We start from the raw sequence: 18450 nt of genomic DNA on the forward strand, positions 1-18450 counted from the left end.
TTTTTTTTCTCTGAGTTGCCTATTCAAGTAATCACAGCTTCCAATCTGGACCAAATATACAATTTAAGATCTGTTCAAACTTTGCACAGTAGTTGTAATATGGGAAGCACTGTTACCTGTTAGGATGCGTGCAGCTGCAAACAGTTGGCATGTCGATACCCTACCTGAAAAGGTTGGGTTGGAAGGATGAGTCTTGAGTTGAGCACACAGTATGCCATACATGACTTGGATAAAATTATTTACCAAATGGTTTTGCATATGGAAAATCTTTCTGGCATCATGCTCTGTGGATTTTAAATGTTAATTAATTTTTGTTCTCTTTTTATAGGAACTGGAGACATTGTTGCTGTAATGATTACAGAATCAAAAGTGAAGGAGATCCTGAATTATTTGGAAAAGAACATCTCTGTCCTGATGGCCATAGCAGTGGGTTCCCGTGTTCCACTAAAGAACTTCAGTCGGGGCTCCCTAGTCTTTGTGTCAATATCTTTCATTGTTTTGATGATAATTTCTTCAGCGTGGTTAATATTTTACTTCATCCAGAAGATAAGGTACACAAGTGCACGTGATAGGAATCAGGTAAGGGCATTTTGTTTTTACCTCTCTGTGTTCTGGAGATGTTATTGCTGTGTGGAGAATTGCTTTCTTGGAAAGGACATTGGAAATGGAGGGTAAACTTAAATTGTGCTTATGCTTATGTGGTGTGGTGGAGCTCAGAGCTAATGTTATTAATTCCATCTGTTATTAAGGCTAGCTTTAGTAATAAGTAAGGTAGTTCAGTTGTTGTTCCCAAACTGTAAATTAATGAATGTTGGAGTACGAAAACTAAGATATAGAGTTGCTTAGTGTTCTGCACTGACTTTAACTTTATTTAAGATGATACTTGATAAGGACTGCTTAATTCTCTTGGTCATATATGCTAAGTAATATTTTGTCCAGTGTGACTTTCTGATTGTCTTTTTCTCTGCAAGAACTTAGATCTGAATTAAATGCACCCATGTCCAGAGGTCTTGAATAAATGAAGTCATCAATGTAAATATGGCTTAAACTTTAGAAGTAAATGTTTTACTATCATGGACTCAATGACCTGCTGTCTCAGTAGTGTGTCCTGACTTTTATTGCAAAGGAGGAGAAAAGTGACTGCTCTCTTTGGCTCTGTGCATCTCTGTCAAGGGTGCCTTACAGAGCTGCTGACCTCTAGCTGCTGTCCCTGTTCCTCTGATTTTAGGACTGCCCTTTAAGGGCAAACTGTGGGGCAGCACTATTGGCTCTTGACAGCTCTTTGTCAAACCTAAAACAAACTCAGACTTACAGAACCTCAACTGCAACAAAGGATTTCCTTTCTAGTTTCTGGAAATAGCATCTGATACTGCTGGTCCCATTAGATTTTCCTAAGGATGTCATTCTGAAGTGACCGATCTGTGGCTGGTACTTAGTGTGGTCCCTTGGGGTGGTAGAAGTTTAAATATAACTGTTACTCAAGGAGTGTCTGTGGAGTACTGAATTGTGCCTGCTGCATCCCCTGAGTGGTCTGAGGCTTCTTCCAAACGTCTCAAAGCAGCTGCTCTGTGGGGAGGGGGCTTTTGTGACCTTTCTTCTTTCTTTAGATTTTCAGGAGAAACTTGATGAAAATTTGATGTGGTTTAAAAAGCTGAGCTTATTAAACTTGAATGAGGAGGTGGCGACGGCTCTGGCTTGTTTTTGAAGAGCTTTGAAAGCTCTCTCAGAGAGAAGGCTGCACTGTTAGTGGGGAAATAACTTGTTTTAACTGAAAAACAAGATCATAGCTTGGGGCTAGAGGCAGCTGTTTAAAAAAAAAAAAGTTTAAAAAACATCAAAACCATGTTGTGTTTTATAGATAATGTGAGTAGATATGGGTATTTCACATGGTTACTCTTGTGCGTTTCCACCGAGGTATGAAGCTCCTTTGCATGTACTGGTGCCTTTTTTCCATTGAGGTGGATGTGGGTTTTAAAGCAAGCATATGCTGCATGCCTATGCCCTAAAACTTAACCAAATAGCAAATCCTCAGTGTCCCCAAGGTTAGCACTTCAAAACATTTGTTAAAATTAGAAGGTGGAAAAGGTGGATCTCTTAAATGGAGATGGAAGTTGCCATTTAGCAGATTTCCTTCCATGTGAGAATACCATACGTGTTCTGGAAGAGTTTTGTTGAGATTAATCCTTCCTTAGTTGGAGCAGATTTTCTAAGACTTCACATAGTACAAACGCAGGCAGTATGGCTAGCTATATGTGCTACCCCCAGTGACTTAGGTAGGTAGTATTGGTCACGTAAAGCCCCTGCCATGCCTTCTCAGTGTTGTTCCTCTCTTAGCAGTCATACTTTGGCTGTGAATGATAATCATTCCAGCAGTGTTCTGGTGTTGTGTCTTTCAGTGCTGGAGCCAATATGCTTGTTCCAGGATGCACAGCATAGATTTGCTTATACTGACTGGTTTCTCATGTGTTGAAGTTAGGATGAGATTTCTTCCTTTAGGAGGCGAAGAGCTTCCCAATCCCACCTCTGTTCTGGATGGTTACTCTGGACCCCAACACTTGTTGTTTCACATCGGTGTCCTAAAAAACCCCAGGAAATGAAGGAGCTGTTTTTCTGTGGAGACAACAACAAAAATTGAATTATGTAATTCCAGAATAATGTTGGTACAGTTAGCAACCTCGATTCAGTACACACAGTTGTAGCGGCCTTCAGAGGCCTCTATGTTTCTCAAATAAAAGCAGCTTTAGCTTATATGGAAAGAAAGGAAGTGTATGATATGGGCTGAGGTGGTTGAAGAACTTGGCTTTTTAAGCGCATAGGAGGTAGGTAGACACAAGAAACGCACGCTTGTTCCAATCTGTGTGGGGAATTTTGGCATGTGCGTTTCATGTTCTTATAATTGGTCTCACTCAAAAGTAGAGTATTCAGTGCAAGAGGGGTGAAGGACAGAATATGGGAACTTCCTTTCTTCCAGTAAATGTAAACCCAGTCTCAAGCTCCTGATACGAGAAGGTGTGAGCCTGTGCTGCTCAGTACCTGGGACCCACAAGCCCAAAGGCCTGCAGTCGGGTGATGGTTGCACAGGAGGGCAACGTGCACCGAGGTGGTCGTTTTGTAAACAGCAAAAAACAGCTTGGCCTTTGCTGTCAGAGTGAGGTTAATATTGAAACCAGCATTCGTTTCAGCTTTATTCAAGTCTGAATTGACTCTTTCAGATTTCATGACCCACAAACTTGTGCTTTGTGTGGTAGCAGTGGTTTCAGGTAAGGGCAGGATAAACTAGGTTACGGTGAGGATCTGTTATGTCTCAGAACAAGATCAGCCTGTGCTTGGAGAGGGGAAAAAATTCAAGCCTAAGAGAACAGAGTATGTTCTAGCATGCTGAATAAAAAGCAATAGGGGAAGATGGTGACAGAAATCTCCGGGGGGCACGTTGCTTCAGCTCCTGTACTGCAGGCTGGGTTTGGTTGGCCTTGTCACACGTGTTGGGTGACTTCTGTGGAGTCTTGTGCAGTCTGTGAGCTTTATGCCCACACACTGAGTGCATTCCTGTGCTCTGCTGTTGAATTGTTTTGTTTCCTGACAAATCTCTAAGTGTGGGCTTTGCTGTTTATGCTGTTAATCGCAGTGTTGGCCCACTGTCAGCGTGTATTGCAGTGACAGTATCGAGCCCAGATAAGTCATTATAACGGTCAGTAATGAAGCTTGATTATCAGAGCTAATTTGTGTTCTCTTTTTTTGTCACTTCATTAGCGTCGCCTTGGAGATGCTGCCAAGAAAGCTGTTGGTAAATTGACAACCAGGACAGTAAAGAAGGGAGATAAGGTATAATGATATTTCAATGTGATAAACATAGGCATCGTGTTTCATTTTTGTTAGAGAAAACAGTTTATTTTTCAGCTTTTCCTTTCTCTCCTGGTATTCTGATCTTCCCTTCCTTGTTGGAGACTGCTTATCTTATGGCACAGTGTTTTGTGTAACTCGTGGTATTGCTGTATGCTGTAAGTCTGTACATTTCAAAGGAGTTTTTCTCACTTAAGTACTTCTTGCGCTCCATCTGGTAGCTGTGACTGGTTTTGTGTGCTAGCTGGCATGCAGAATTCCCAAAAAGCTTATCCTCAAAAAAAAAAAAAAAACCCTCTTTCTACCTCAAAGCTGAGGTGATTTCCACAGGGGAATCCCTACTATATGTACCATAAGAATTCAACTGGATATTATAAATATCTTAGCTGATGTTTCATATGGTCGCTTATCAGCTTCAAGTGAAGGGAAATGGTTTTGTGTGCATGAGATACTTCTCTTTCCTGAGCCAACTTGGAATGTAACCATCCTGCCATCATTTCTGTATCTTCTTGGTAATATTTGCTCTGACACAACATGGTTCTTGTACTAATTACAATTACTTTTACCTTTGTCACAGCCAAAGCTCTTGACTTGAATTTTCATTCTGTTCGTTTTAGGAGACAGACCCAGACTTTGATCATTGTGCTGTCTGCATTGAGAGTTACAAGCAGAATGATGTTGTTCGCATTTTACCGTGCAAGTAAGCTAGTAGAGTTGCTTTGTTTGGAAACTGTTTTTTTTCTTCTTGCTCCTTTGCTTCATTTCATATTAAATATGCACTGTAATTTCTAGATACGTATGTTAGCTATTTCCTGTCCTAATAACAGCCATTTTATTTTAGACTGTATGAAACCAGGTCTGCAGATGAGTGGTTCAGGCGTTAGCAGTGGAGCTGTTTATATTTGAGGTTTGGGGCAGTTTTAAGGGCTGAACAGCAAGCAGACAAACTGAAGTGTGATGAACAAGGTGCAGCAGCAGCATTCTGTACAGCGTCCGTGCAGTGCTGCTGTGGCTTTCTGAAATAGCGCTGGAGGCAGATGCAGTCTTTCTAGCCTTTGTACCTCATTTGACACCAATCAACCACTGTGCTGTCTGTTTTTGGTTTCTCCAGTGCAATGGATTCTTGACTTGAGGACTGCTGCTTGCTGCATGCTCTGTACTGGTGCTTAAAACATAGCAATTGCTTTTTTGCCCTTCTTTTGACATCTACAGGTTTTCAATTCATTTCCAGTCTTGAGTTATGGGATATTTACTCTTTGAGAGATGCTTTTAAGTGCTTATCCTCGTGGTTATTGTTTTCAGTGATTGGGTAATTTTTGGTAGCCATAAGCATTACCAAGGTCATTTTTCCCTTGCGTTCTGATATACAGAGCTTTCTCCTTATCTCCCAGTGCACAAAAAAAAGACGTCATGTTGCATATATACAGCCAAGATCCAGTAATTAGGTATGTGCATGATGCACTAGAAGCATCTCAGTCATGGAGTTGGAGTCAACCTTCAGTTACATAGCAGCAGTGTGTAGCAGCTCATTATCAGTCTTCTGAATCTCCCTATGGGCTACTTTGAGTAGCTGGATATTTTTAATTCTAATTCATAATGAGTTTCTGTTATGATAAAAGGAAAACAATATTTTCTATCTTAGCAAATCAAAATTTGTATGTATTCTAATTCTGAAACCAGGCTTAATTAGTTTTTTACTTTTTTCTGTTCTTTATTTCTTGAACTGTGGGGAAAACAATGAACTGCTTTAAGTTCTCAGTAGTGCTGTGTTTAGTTAATGTACGCTACAAATGTTTGTTCAGAAACTACCATTAAAATATTTGGAAGTTCAGGAAGGTTTGGGAGGTTTGGGTCTTGCTGATGGGTGTCCATTTCTTCCTACAAGTTCAATCATTTTTACTCATTCAAAGCTGACATCCTCCTGCCCATTAAAATATATTCCCAGCTGTTGAGTTTTCAGACTCTTTTGTCATATATTGTGATCTCATGTAGAGTTTTCCTATGTGAGTTATGCCCTAGTCCATTTATGAGGAAGATTTGGAAGTCAGAGGAGAAACTTCTGGAAACACCAGCTCTGAACCACAAGGCTGATGGATAGAACTCAGGGTTTAGACTCAAGGGTTTGCAGTGGGTGCTCACAAATCCCACTCCTCAGTCTCTGATGCTGAGGAGAGGTCAGTGAGATGTCCTTGCCAATGTAGAGCACACAGTTGATGAGGAACCATCTCCTACCACTGAGCACAGAGCAAAATGGGGTCTGAAGGCCACTTCACTAGGTAAGAGCCCAGCACTGCCCAACCTGCAGATGTCTTGCTAGTATCAGTAGATATGACACAGACCTTTTGACCAGGATGATTATGTATTTATTTTACAAGTCCATTTCCTTCAGATGCCTGTTGCAAGCCATGGTGCTGCAGGCAGAGCCCCCTGGTCACAGCTGCTGCAGGGAGCTGGGGCTGCACCTGGCTGCTGCCTATGCACAGCTTCCTTCCTTGCAATGCCCCATTGAGCCTTTTCCACAGATCCTTTTCTGTTCTGTTTTTCAAAAGAATATAAGGTCAGGGAAGGCTCTGACTGCATTCCTGCTGAAGGCTGCACAGTGACTTTCATGTTCACTTTCTAGTTCTCTTTTTGAAATCTCACTTTTCATCTGCTTCAGTTCAGCTTTGAGTTAAGCGCAGACCTCTCTTGGTTAGATGGAACATTCAGATGGATACTTTCTAAAAGATTTTTTTTATACTTGTAGAATCAGCGAAGGGGCAACCAGTGCCTGCAGAGATAAGCCAGATGAATTTCAGATTGCATATAAAACTTCTTGGTTTACTGAGGTGCTTCTCCTCAAGTCTTGTTTTAACCCCTTTCTACTTCCTGACATCTTGACCTCTCCTTTTTGGTGCAACATGCAAAGCTAGTATAAAAAAAAAAAAAAAAAAAAAAAGGAGAATCTCAAAGATGGATGAGAAAATAAATTTCTCACGGAGAAGAGGGATCAACCAAAAGGAAGCAAATGAAGGACTAGCAGTCTTTCTTACTGTGCATTTTGAGGAAGCTGTAATCATTAGACAGTAGGAATCACTGACATTGATTGAAAGGTGGTGTTTCCCTTTGATACAAGAATTGTTCTCTCCAGTTAAGTATGGTCTGTCACGCTGCCTCTATGGAGAGGCGTCTGGTTTGGATAGACATACCGCTGATGAAAATGATAGAAACTCTACTGCAGTATTTGCAGTCATTCACATTGTTCTTCAGAAAGAAATATGTTCAGTACGAGCAGTTTATTGTCACAAAATGTCCTAAATTGGAAGGGACCCATAAGGATCATTAAGTCCAGACCTACAGCTTTTCATGCACAGGGATAAGGTAGCCCTCTTCCCTGGACCTAGAGAACTGAAGTGCAGTTCTGTCTTCTGTGAATAACATTTTATGACTTAGAATAAGCAGTGGATGCAAACACTGGAAGGAATGTAGCTGAAGTCAAGCCTTCTGGACAGTGTTCTTTAATTGTTCCACTTCAGCATCACACAGCATCTGGGAGACGAATGGGCACTGGGTAAAGAATGATCAGGAAAAAGGTAGTGTGAAGGAAAAATAGGGATGAGAGATAAGGGAAGGGAACAGGAAAATGATGAACTGGAGAAAAGCACAGAGAAAAATATTGGAAAGGGCAAAAGATGGTCTGGGAAGAAAGATCACAGTGCAGAAAGAGAATTAAAGGAATCACGAACAGCTTATAAAGAGCAGCAAGCTGGTAGGATGAGGCTGAATGTTGACTATGCTAAAATAAATGAGTTTTAATCCAAATTCTTACTATTTCCTGCCCTGGGCAAAATGGGGGCAGCAAGTGGCAAAAGTGACTAAGCCACATTCACATGTGTCTGATTCTATGCTGCTGAAAAAGCAGCAACGTGACACTCCCTGCTGTCCTTCCAGCAGCATTTCTGCTACCCCTGGCAATGGCTGTCCTTCTGCCCCTTGCAATCCCAAGCATTTGTAAAGCTGTGCAGCACAACAGAGAGAGTTATGGTGTTTCCTAGGCATGCTGACAGAGCGGAAAAATACCTGCAGCTCACCTGTTTGGAGCCCTGCCCGCATGGGAGGCTCTTGCAGCACTGCCAGCCACACTGCTGGCTGGGTGTTGCAGCCTCAAGGATGCAGCTATGTCACACTCTGCTCCCAGACACATGGCTCCCACAGGAGCATCGTCCACAGCCGTGACCTAGGGCAGCTTGCTGGGAGCTGAGCAGATTTATGGTCTTGGATAGCTTGCTATTGACCAAGTGACAGAGGGATGAAGATGGAGAAGGTTTATGATGGCAGAAAATGCAAGGGCTCACTTTGTCAGACTAATATAAAAAATAATTCATGTGTTTATTGTCTTAGTTGCTGTGTAACTGCTTTAACTCTTTTAAGAGTAAGCCAGACAGAGCCCGAGCCATGATGATGGTATCAGCAAGCTGCTTAAGCAACAGAGACACAGCATGAGTAGTAGGCAGAGCCATGCTGATCTAAATCAATAAATAACCTTGGGGGTACTGCTCATTTTTGAAATGCATTAATAAATGTCCTTGAAGGCTTAGAAGCTAAAAGCAAAGAACAAAGAGCTTGCCAGAAGTTGAACTGTCCTGGTGCATTTGAACTCTGTCAAACTGCTAATGACTTGAAAAGAACTTGTAACATTCAGTGGATGCGTGCTGGCATCCATGTGGGTATCCTGCTTTGCTTGATCTGAGTGCTTCTGCAGCACTGATTAGCTGATAACGATATATTAAAGCTGTTTTCCTGCTTGGTGGAGTCCCAGTGTCTGCTGTTCTGGGTTTTGTCCTGCTCTCAGAAACAGCCTTTGAGAATTTTAAAAGGAAACATAAGCGACTAAAAGCCACAATTTGCCCAATGCAGAAAAATGGCATCATTGTGTGTTTCAGAGGATTTCAAACTATGTTCTGTCACCCAGGACTTCTAAAACACAGTTTGAAGTTCTGTGAGTAATAAAGGGAATCTGCTAAGAACTAATAATGGGAGAAATTTGTATTTTGTACAAGTATTTGAACTGTAGGCAACATACCTCTCCTGTTCTTCATGATTGCTGTATTGCTAAAGGATACACTGCTAAATGTGCATGACAGAGCAGTCCAACATGTTCCTCGGTGTGTGTTCTTACCATAGGCAGCTACTCAGCCTGGGCAGCTATGAGCATTTTCTAAATCTGAATCATGTCAAAAGTCCAGCAGTACCTATTCCTCAGTACGTACTGAAGGGTTCGTTCTGTGCATCTTGAAAAGCCAGCAGGACGATTGATTTAACTTCTTTAGTGTAGATATGTTGCAGTCTGCATAGTCCTTCCGTGTTCTATTGGTTTGTACCCATCCCAGTGCAGTTACGTCTATATTGTGGATATGACTCAGATGGTGTAAACCAATTCAGAGCTCCTGCTGTGCAAACAGAAGCTCCTTTTGCCATTTCTATTTTTGAAGGATTTTGGTTTCCTGTGACCGTCATATGATGGGCATGTTTTCCTCGCTAATTTCCTTACAGATATCAAGCAATGCTAGTTGTAGGCAAAAGCCTTTCAAAACCTTGTTCTTTTCACTTAGACATGCTAATTATAAAGCACTTACAACATCAAACCTAAGTTAATTTTTGTTGGCTTTTAACTGAAACTGACTTCTGGTGGATCTGCAGTCCTCCTTTCTGATTCAGCACCGGGTTCTGCCTGGAAATGGAGATTGTAACTTGTGGCAAGAGCTTCAGGTTTGTATTTCTTTTTTTTCCTGCAGTTAGCACAACGTGCTGGTAATTCCAGATTTTTTCCTGCTGACTTGAAGAAACAATTTAGAAGTGCATTAAAGCAGTTCTCATGGCGTAGTATAATGGTTTGCAAGTTATATATGTGCCTTGTCTGTTCTCCTAGGCATGTTTTTCACAAAGCCTGCGTGGACCCGTGGCTTAGTGAGCACTGTACGTGTCCAATGTGTAAACTGAACATTTTGAAGGCCCTGGGAATTGTGGTAAGTTGGACTGGACAACCTCTTTTTCCTTCCATTTCTGAGACTCAGAGCAGAAGGAATGACTCCAGGGCAGAAAAGATGAAGGCTGTTCCAATGCTCTTAGTCAGAAGGGTGTGGGGCTGTGTTACCATTTGTTACAAGGTTTTTTGTGCTGCTGATAAAGTTCATTTTTGGTGGTTGTTTCTTCCCCTAGATGATGATTAAGAATATTCTATTGTGTTCCTATTTAAAACGTTATTCTTAATCTGTTGCAAGTCTACTGCGTTCTCTATAGTCTTCCCTTTTCCCAAATTCTTTCAGTCTTCCTTTGTTTTCTCTCTAAGCTCTTGTTCTTACTGTGCTCTCCTGTAGATGCTCTCAGATCTGTTGGCACGTTAAATCCATGTCCAGAGCTGCAGAGTGCCATGGCCGAGGCCAGCAGCCTTTCCTTGGTTGTGCATTAACCAGCCCTTGGCACGTAGAATCTCAGAGGACTGCTTTTATTGACTGATTCGCAAGGGAATAGACTTAAAAAAAAAAAAAAAAAAAAAACTCAGAGGATTTTTCATGTTTTTCCATATAAGTAAAAAAGCTGTCAGGTAGCAGCAGTGTTTTTTCGAGGAAAGAAGTAAAGGAAAAAGGGAAGAGCACATTAAATCACATTTCTACCCTGTGATCCAAAGGTAGCTGAGCTGCAGCAGCAAAATGAAGTGTTTTTATCCTCAGTATACGGATTCATTCCATGTAGAATATTCCTCACTGTAACGTGGGATTGCTGTGTTTTTCAGCCCAATGTGCCGTGCACAGATAACGTGGCCTTTGACATGGAGAGGCTCAGCAGAAGCCAGCCTGCCAGCAGGCGCTCAGCGCTCGGCGACTTCGCCAATGACAGCTCCCTGAGCCTGGAGCCCCTGCGCACCTCCGGCATGTCACAGCTTCCCCAGGATGGGGAGCTCACTCCGAGGTCAGGAGAGATCAACATTGCTGTAACAAGTAAGTTTGCTTTGGCTTCCGTTACAGTTCTGTGGCCTTCCTGGGACGGGGCTCTTGCTTTGCTCTCCTCTGTGCTGCAGGGCTGTGATAAAAGGTCTTCCTGCAGAAACGGAGGTGAGCTCGGTGTCTCTGGGAGCTCCGTATCGAAACCAAAAGCTGCCTGCAGCAGTGCCAGCACTTCCATTATTAATTGTGTATCCATTTAGAAATGCGTACAAAGAACAGTGGGTGAACTAAAATGGCAGCAGAACAGCTCTCCTGAATTCGGTGACCAGTGTAAGCTGGATTGCCAAAACCATTTCCAAAATACATCCAATAATTTGTACGTATGTAAACATCTTAGCCAATTATTACTTCTGCAGTCTTTTTTTTTTTTTTTTTTCCTCCTGACAGCATTACTGCTGGAATTCTGGTGTCCCTTAGCAGATGGCTTTTCTCACAAAGTTTTTGTATTAAAAAAACCTGTTTTTGACATACCACCATTTGAGTATTGTCCAAGTGTCATATGACCTCAGGATACTATTCCTGCAGTACTTGTTCCTATGGATGAGGGCTTACAGCATGGGAAATATGCACTGACTGGATTTTACCTGGAGTTTTGTTGTATAATAACTCTGTAACAAATACATTATGTGGAATTATATCATTTTTCTGTATGCAATGGAATCTTGATTTGATGCATGAATGGTTGCTTTTCTGTATGAACTGCAGAAATAGAATTCATTCAGTCTGGTTTTCTCCTTGTACTTCCCTTCCATCCATCTAAAATCTGGATTTGAAGCCAGTGCCACTATCTGCTGTAGTAAAAGCAGTGTAACTGATGCAATCCGTTAGAGAGTGTCTCTTCAGACACTTGAGCAAAGTAAATGTTGCTAAAGGAACCTCATCTCACAGAACACAGAGCCCAGGTACAGAAATGTCTTGATCTGAGAAGAAAAAATCCAAACATGTTTGGCAAAGAATCTAGATTACCAATATGTCACTTTGACCTGCAGTGTTCAATTTCTCATTCATCGTGTTTTCAGTTGTGTTGAACAGACACCAAGGCTGTTTATATGCTCTTTTTGTTGTCATGGATGGGAAAGCTCTGTAGTTTAACTGCAATTTCAGCTGCTTGGTTTCACAGAAGGTGCTTTTGCTCTCTATTCCCAACCACAGCACTTACCTTGACAGATGGGATACCAGGGTAAAATGAGAAATATCAGCAAGAGCTCATGCTGACAGTGTTTATCAAATAAAGCTTTAGAAAAGGCTGTTGATGTTTAGATTTTGTGTATGACACATTTTTTGATGCGTATGAGTAAACCAAAAGCCATATTCAGCAAAGGTGTTTGTATTTCACTCTATTACTATGTGCTAAATTCATCTTCAGGAGAGACAACTTTGAATAGTGAACGTTCTTTAATAGTCATCTTTGTTTTTAATGTCTGTACTTATATACTAACACTGAAATTATGTTTCCTGTTGTCTTTCTGTCTATTATGTGGAAAATGATAGTTTTACTGTCAAATAAGTGATCTTATTTATTTTAAAAGTAACGTGGCATTTATTGAGGAGGGAGGGGGTGAAGACACAAGTGAAGCGTGAAAGTAAATGCGATATGCTTATGTGAAGAGACACATCTCAGCAAACCCCAACCAACCATAACAGTCATCCTCCTGACCTGGGGGTGGACTGAGATTTCATTACATTTTCCCTCGTTCCCACATTTCCCTTCACACTGTAAAGTAATCTTTCTTTATCGCTAATCCTGGGGCTCAGCCAGGAGATGTTGTTGTGCCATGCTTGTTTTCCACACCTCTCTCCACTTCTTCTTTGCTAGCCTTCTCCCGTCAGTAGCTCTGTGGCTAACCTCCTTCTGCTTCGCTTCCTGGTGCCACTCATGGCTTAGAAGCCCTTTGCCTTCCGCCAGTGGTGTTTGAGGGGAATGTTGGCATCGCTTTGACATAAGCCTTCTCCCACGAGTGATTTCCTCCCTTTCCTTTGTCAACAGAAGAATGGTTTATTATTGCCAGTTTTGGTCTCCTCAGTGCCCTTACACTCTGCTACATGATCATCAAAGCCACAGCTAGCTTGAATGCTAATGAGTAAGTAAACATTTGGCTGTTTCTATATGTTTCTGGTGGGTGTGTGTCACAGGCAATGTAGGGAAGAAATACCATGAGAACAAAACAAGGAATTATGCACTTTTCAAAATGCCAAATGCCTTTTCTGCCTTTCTCAAATGTAAGCCTTCAGCAGTAGGTTCCAGGGTAACATCTGAACTCCTCCTTAATATATAGTTAGCTGAATGGTCTGAGGGAATCTCACAAGGTACAGATGAGGGAGGGTGAAAAGAGAGAATGTGTAGATCTGTTGGCTTTTTTTTTTTTTTTTTTAATCAGTGGTCTGGGGAAGTGTTGGGTTTGTCATTAAATCCCCGTGTTCAAAATTCACCCAGCAGAACCAGGAATTGCTGCCATCCATCACCTCTGACAGTTCCCACCTCAATTTCTGAGTCATTTGATATTTTAAAAAGAAATAAATGAAATAAATCTTTCCCCCCCCCAGTGAGCTCACTTCCAGCTGAGAAAAAAAGATATTTAGATGATTTTATAACTTTTTCTATTAGGAGAGAGAGAGATGTAAGCAATGATTCACAACCATTTCTTGCATCTTGTGTGGGTACAGCTGACCTGTCTTCTGACCTCTCATTTTAAATGCTTAAGAATTGCACTCATTGGAGTGCTTACAGACACCCATTCATTCTTAATTTTTATGGACTCATTGCTGCTTCCCTTCAGACAGGCTGGGCCAGGAATGATTATCATGTGATTTCCAGTCTTCCTCCATAGTTCTGTGTGTGGGCAAGTATAAATCTGTTCTGCAGATGCGTTAGCTAGATAGAGCTGGCTGTTCTTGTTTGAGGTGTACAGAACATCTGGACTTGTGATCTAGATACATAGATATATTGGAAAGCAGGCTCCCCTGTGCAGTATGGAAGTATAGCTTTGTAAAGATTATTCTAGTTTCTTGGTGTTGAGATGAGAGGAAAAAAATAAATACAGATACTTTCCAGAGAGCCACACAAGTGTTAAGGTTCCCTTCTCAGCAGGATGGGAAGATGTCTAGTGGCCTCCGGTGTAGGATTTTTAGACAGTCTCAAGCTAATGTTCAGGAAAGTGATGCAACTTCTTCAAGGTTATCAGAGTTTTTCACATTCTGCTAATTCGTGAATCTTCCTTTTCTCTTATTTGCAGAATTCCAAAAAAGCTTAATGGGGAAAAGTTTTAGATCTTCAAATAGCCTATTCAAATACACTGGCTGTTTTTTTTCACGTCAAATTCTTGAGGTTGCAACCAACTATGTGCAAGCTGACACCATAGCTGTAGCTGAATGTTGCTAATCTGCACCCCAGAGTAGCTTGGGAAAGCATGGAGGAAGATAAGCTGTGTGCATGTGAAACAGGAATATCTGCGTTCCTGGTATTTCCACATCGCTAGGAGGAAGACAAAGGAATTGTAGTCTGTAGTATCCACCAGATGTGGGTACTCATGGGAGTTGCATTTCTACTTTCTGTTGCAACTCCTCTTGTTGCCTATTGCTTGATTGGCTCTTTTTATGGGAAGGGCAAGCTTTGCAAGGTGTAGGAGTAAGCCTTTTAAATGCTCCAGCCCTGTGCAATTAGCCATTTCTCTCTAACTTCCTCTTGCAGGATTTTATTTTTTGAGTATTGACAGTGCTAACTGTAACATAAATATTCTGTACCTTTTTTTGTGCCCCACAGAGCAGAATGGTATTGAAGAAGTGCTTTCCGGATGATTGCCTTGAGGAGAGACACCTATTTTTATGCTTCATTTATCGATCGTGCAGCACAAGCGTTTATTTAGTACATCCTATTTTTTCATGAAATTTGCTGATGCCAAAGCTTTGTATTAAGGAAAAAAGTGAAGAAATAAATGAACTTTAATTACGAAATCTTATTCTGTGAGTTTTATTTGTCATGGCCATTGTGTTAGCATTGTTTGACAGTCTCTTGCAAATTGTTTTGTTTCTTCTTAATGATTTTGTCTCTGCAGATCTGTAATCTCCTTTCCTTTTGGGCCACCCATGCTAACAAGTGGAAATCTCATGCAGTGTCATTCTTATGATGCCACCCAGCACTGGAATGACCAACTGGGATAGCTGGCAATTGCTCAGTGCCAACTCGGTAGGGGGGAAGAGGAATTCTGGTGTGTGATGGGCTTACCTTGACTTCAGCTGAAACTTGATGTGAAATAATATTTTTCTCCAGAATCTTTCCTGTGACACACTGGGAGGATTGTAGTACCATTTCTGTCTTCAGTTGCTGCCTAAGGTTGGCAATAGAGTTTTCGTGACAACCACATCATAAACCTTTTCTGTCTGCTACTTTCACCCCACCCTTTTTCTGTTAAAAGTGAAGCTAATCTAAACCACTTCTTCCTTCCCAATACCAAGTGAAAAAGTAACGTTTCTTCCCCTGATGTCTTTGAAGCCTTCTTTCATACTACTGCAGGGTTAACTGCTGATCAGTTTAGGGCACGAAGCATTGATAATGGTCTTTGCTGTTAGATGGAAACTCTGCAAACCTGTGCCTTCTTGCCATGTCTTCGAACTGGTGGGGAAAACATCTCTCGTCTGCTGTCCTCATTCAGGCTGTTTCACACAAGTTCACTTATGCAAGTGGTATACGAGTAATTTCCCAACAGTCAGTCAAAGCATGCAGGTCTGCAGCTCAGCCAAGTGCTGGTGTTGAGGTTAATGAGATGGGGGGAAGGTAAGAGGTGGGTGAGGAAAACATCACTGACAGAGTTAAAATCTGATCTGAGTTTTGTTTGTTTTTCTGGTGTAAAGATGCAGACTTACGAAACACAGTACTTTCTAATTTAATTAAATAACAGAGAGAACAAATTTTACTGTAAAATTTAATTTTTTTATGCACGGGGAAAATAGGGAATTTAATTTTATTTTTATGTATCGGTGCTTTTAGGATTTAGGAACACAGCCAGAATATACATTAAACTAGTTGCTTAATTCTTATTTGTCCAGCAGGTTTCAGCTGAGAAGGCAGCTTTTATAATTGAAAATGAAGTATGTGATAGCTTCAGTACATTTAATAGAATTATTTTACACTGTGTCCTTGTGAAAGTTTGGAAGAAACGTGAAGACAATAAGTGTCTTTTGAAAGACTGGAAAACCCCGTTATAGTCACGGATGAACAGAGAAACCTCAGCCATGCAATGTCTGCAGGCTGTCTCCTTGAAAAATGCAGTGTTTTGTCACCTGAGCTTGTTGCCAAAGCACGGAGGAACGAGGACAGAGCATGATATAGGGTACAGGCTGTGAAATAAGAAGTGTATTTTTTCACCTATTTCTTGACACCAGCAGTGTGATTGGTGAGTTTGTCCTTAACCAAGTGTCTTGAACTGTTTGGGATGAAGCGCTCTGGTTCGTATTTCTGTATAAAGAAATTGTGTCTGTGGAGGGACCGCAGTTTATGCTGGTGGGTGGCCCTGATTACCCATCCTGAGGGTGTCTGAGTGTTTCAGGGCAGAAAGGTAACGGCAGCTGATGCTTCCTACTAATGCACCCACAGTGCTGTCTGTGAATCTCGGCCTTTCAGCTGTGCCTGCTTCTGTAGCGTCTTAGGACGGGAAAAATTCCAGGCTCTAGTGGGTTTGTTTTCAAACTTCAGTTATCTGAAAACTTCATCCAAACTATATAATGAGGAATAGTGGCAGAGAACACTGAGGAGTTCATTTTCATTAAAACTGATCACAGGCTTCCTGTTTGTTTTCTCCATACCTGAGGGATAAATCTTGATGTCTCGTAAGCGCACAATGGGAGAACAGATTCAGAAGCTGAATTTTGGAGCTGTGGATGTTTCTACCTGACCTTAAAATATACATTTACCCAGTAAACCTAACTAGACTAATACCATGTGTTTGAACAGTGGACAGGGTGCCAGTGGCTCCTTGAAGCATGTCCCAGCTAGCAAACAGGCTGGCCTGAGCTGTTGGGCTCTTCCAAGCAGGCAGCAAAGAGGGACAGCAGTGCTGGCAGTATGCAGTGCACCCTGAGCCTCCTCTGCCTTCTGTCTTTGGTTGCAAGAAGAACATAGTTGGGTCGCTTTGCCCTGCTGACTCCACTTCCCTCTCTGTAAAGTGCAGGTGATGATACCAATCTGATTATTTAGAGCACAGATCTATGTGTTGAAAAGCACTGAACCGCAGCTGGAATTTGAGTACAGGACTCAAGGCTGATGGTAGCTGTAATGTGCTCTGGTGTCCTGCCTGTGCTGCCCTCCTTGTGGAGGTCAAGAACCATTGTATGGAAACACGGCCCTGTGTGCAGTGGGTTGGCCACATGTAGCTGGTGAGGTTTCTGGAGGGGCTGATCACAATCTGACTTAAGCAGTAAGAAAAATATATCTGATTTAGCAAACTGAGCAAAGAGATGTTCTGTTTCAATGTCTTTCATCTACAGGTAGGTAGATTACATGCTTTCTTTTTTCTTTAAAGGGTTGTCAAGCATGCCCATAATCCTGGGTGAAAGGAGTAATGGTGAAAAAAATACATGGAACAAAAAATAATGATCAGAGGCGCATTTGGAGAAAGGCTGAATGATGTGTCCCATATGTGGTATGAAAGCAAAGCAGTGTGGGTCTGTGTGCAGCCTCCTGGAAGTGGGTGGGTTACAATTCTGTTGCCAAGAAGCAAGAAAACATCACAGTAAGGAATTTCAGAGGTGTTGGACGTGCCCCTTTTCAGATGAATTTTTCAGTTGTCAGATGACCTGCCTGCCTGTTGGTGAAAGCTCACCCTTGAAGAGTTGGAGTGGAAGTGTCCCCATGCAGAGGAAATGACTGCGTGGCCGTCTGCTTCCTAATCCGTTGTTTGATTTCTGCATAGTGAAAACAAAAGCAGCGCCCAGCTTCCAGAAGCCCTTTTGTTTTGTTTCAGCATTGGATGTTCATTGTGTAAGCGAGTGGAGAAAAGGGGGAATGAAACAGGCAATACCCAGGGTTTATTTCAACAGCGAGCAGAGACTCAGCCATCATAAATTAGATGATTCTTACCTGTGACACAGGGCAGAAGAATCTCAAAATCAGTTTTATCTGCTGCAATTCCACAGTAGGTTGGTTTGTTGTTTGTTTTGAAGAGACTGAACCATCTGGAGGTCATTGTTTCAAGTCAGTGTTTTAAAAAAGCAAAAACAAAGAACAAAGTGGGTTTTGGTGATACTCCAATGCAAAGTACTTCTGCAAAGTATGTGCCAATGTAATACTCTTCTTCCAAACACCTGTGCATGTGCTCTTACGCAATGTAAGTGCTTGTTTCAGTAAACTGTGTGATCAAAAATGAATTCATTTACTTCTGAGAATTTTGATTCTGAGTGAGAATGGTGGAGTAATGACTTTGTCTTTTCTGAGCCTCTTTACGGTGAGTGGGAAAGAAGGAATAGCTGTTGAGAACAGTAGTATCTGAATTCTTCGTACCATTTGTAAGCTCTTTGTTGTAGAATGGCATGGGCTGGACCCAGAATTTGTCAGAGAAAGGAGGAGTTAAGCACCTGATTTCTGCCAGAACAGAATCTGCAATCCCCCAAGCTTCTTGCTTCACTGATGCTTGAA

At 41.7% G+C, this 18450-nt stretch overlaps 1 protein-coding gene across 2 annotated transcripts in view; it reads left to right on the top strand.

Annotated features, from left to right (window-relative positions):
* Nucleotides 1-18450, top strand: part of RNF130 (ring finger protein 130) — a 41506-nt gene that overhangs the window by 17173 nt on the left and 5883 nt on the right. Inside the window, exons 3-9 of one of the 2 annotated variants that reach the window (XM_085236452.1) lie at nucleotides 329-579; nucleotides 3751-3822; nucleotides 4458-4540; nucleotides 9749-9845; nucleotides 10613-10817; nucleotides 12811-12904; nucleotides 14584-14774. In XM_085236452.1, coding sequence (XP_085092578.1) covers nucleotides 329-579; nucleotides 3751-3822; nucleotides 4458-4540; nucleotides 9749-9845; nucleotides 10613-10817; nucleotides 12811-12904; nucleotides 14584-14599 — 818 coding nt within the window. In that variant the 3' untranslated portion in view covers nucleotides 14600-14774. Of the gene's footprint in view, nucleotides 1-328; nucleotides 580-3750; nucleotides 3823-4457; nucleotides 4541-9748; nucleotides 9846-10612; nucleotides 10818-12810; nucleotides 12905-14583; nucleotides 14775-18450 lie in introns of those variants that run through there. The other variant, XM_085236453.1, reaches the window with a different exon arrangement.

Source organism: Meleagris gallopavo, chromosome 15 (assembly GCF_905368555.1).
Source record: "Meleagris gallopavo chromosome 15, MGAL_WU_HG_1.1, whole genome shotgun sequence".
Taxonomy (NCBI): Eukaryota; Metazoa; Chordata; class Aves; order Galliformes; family Phasianidae; genus Meleagris; species Meleagris gallopavo.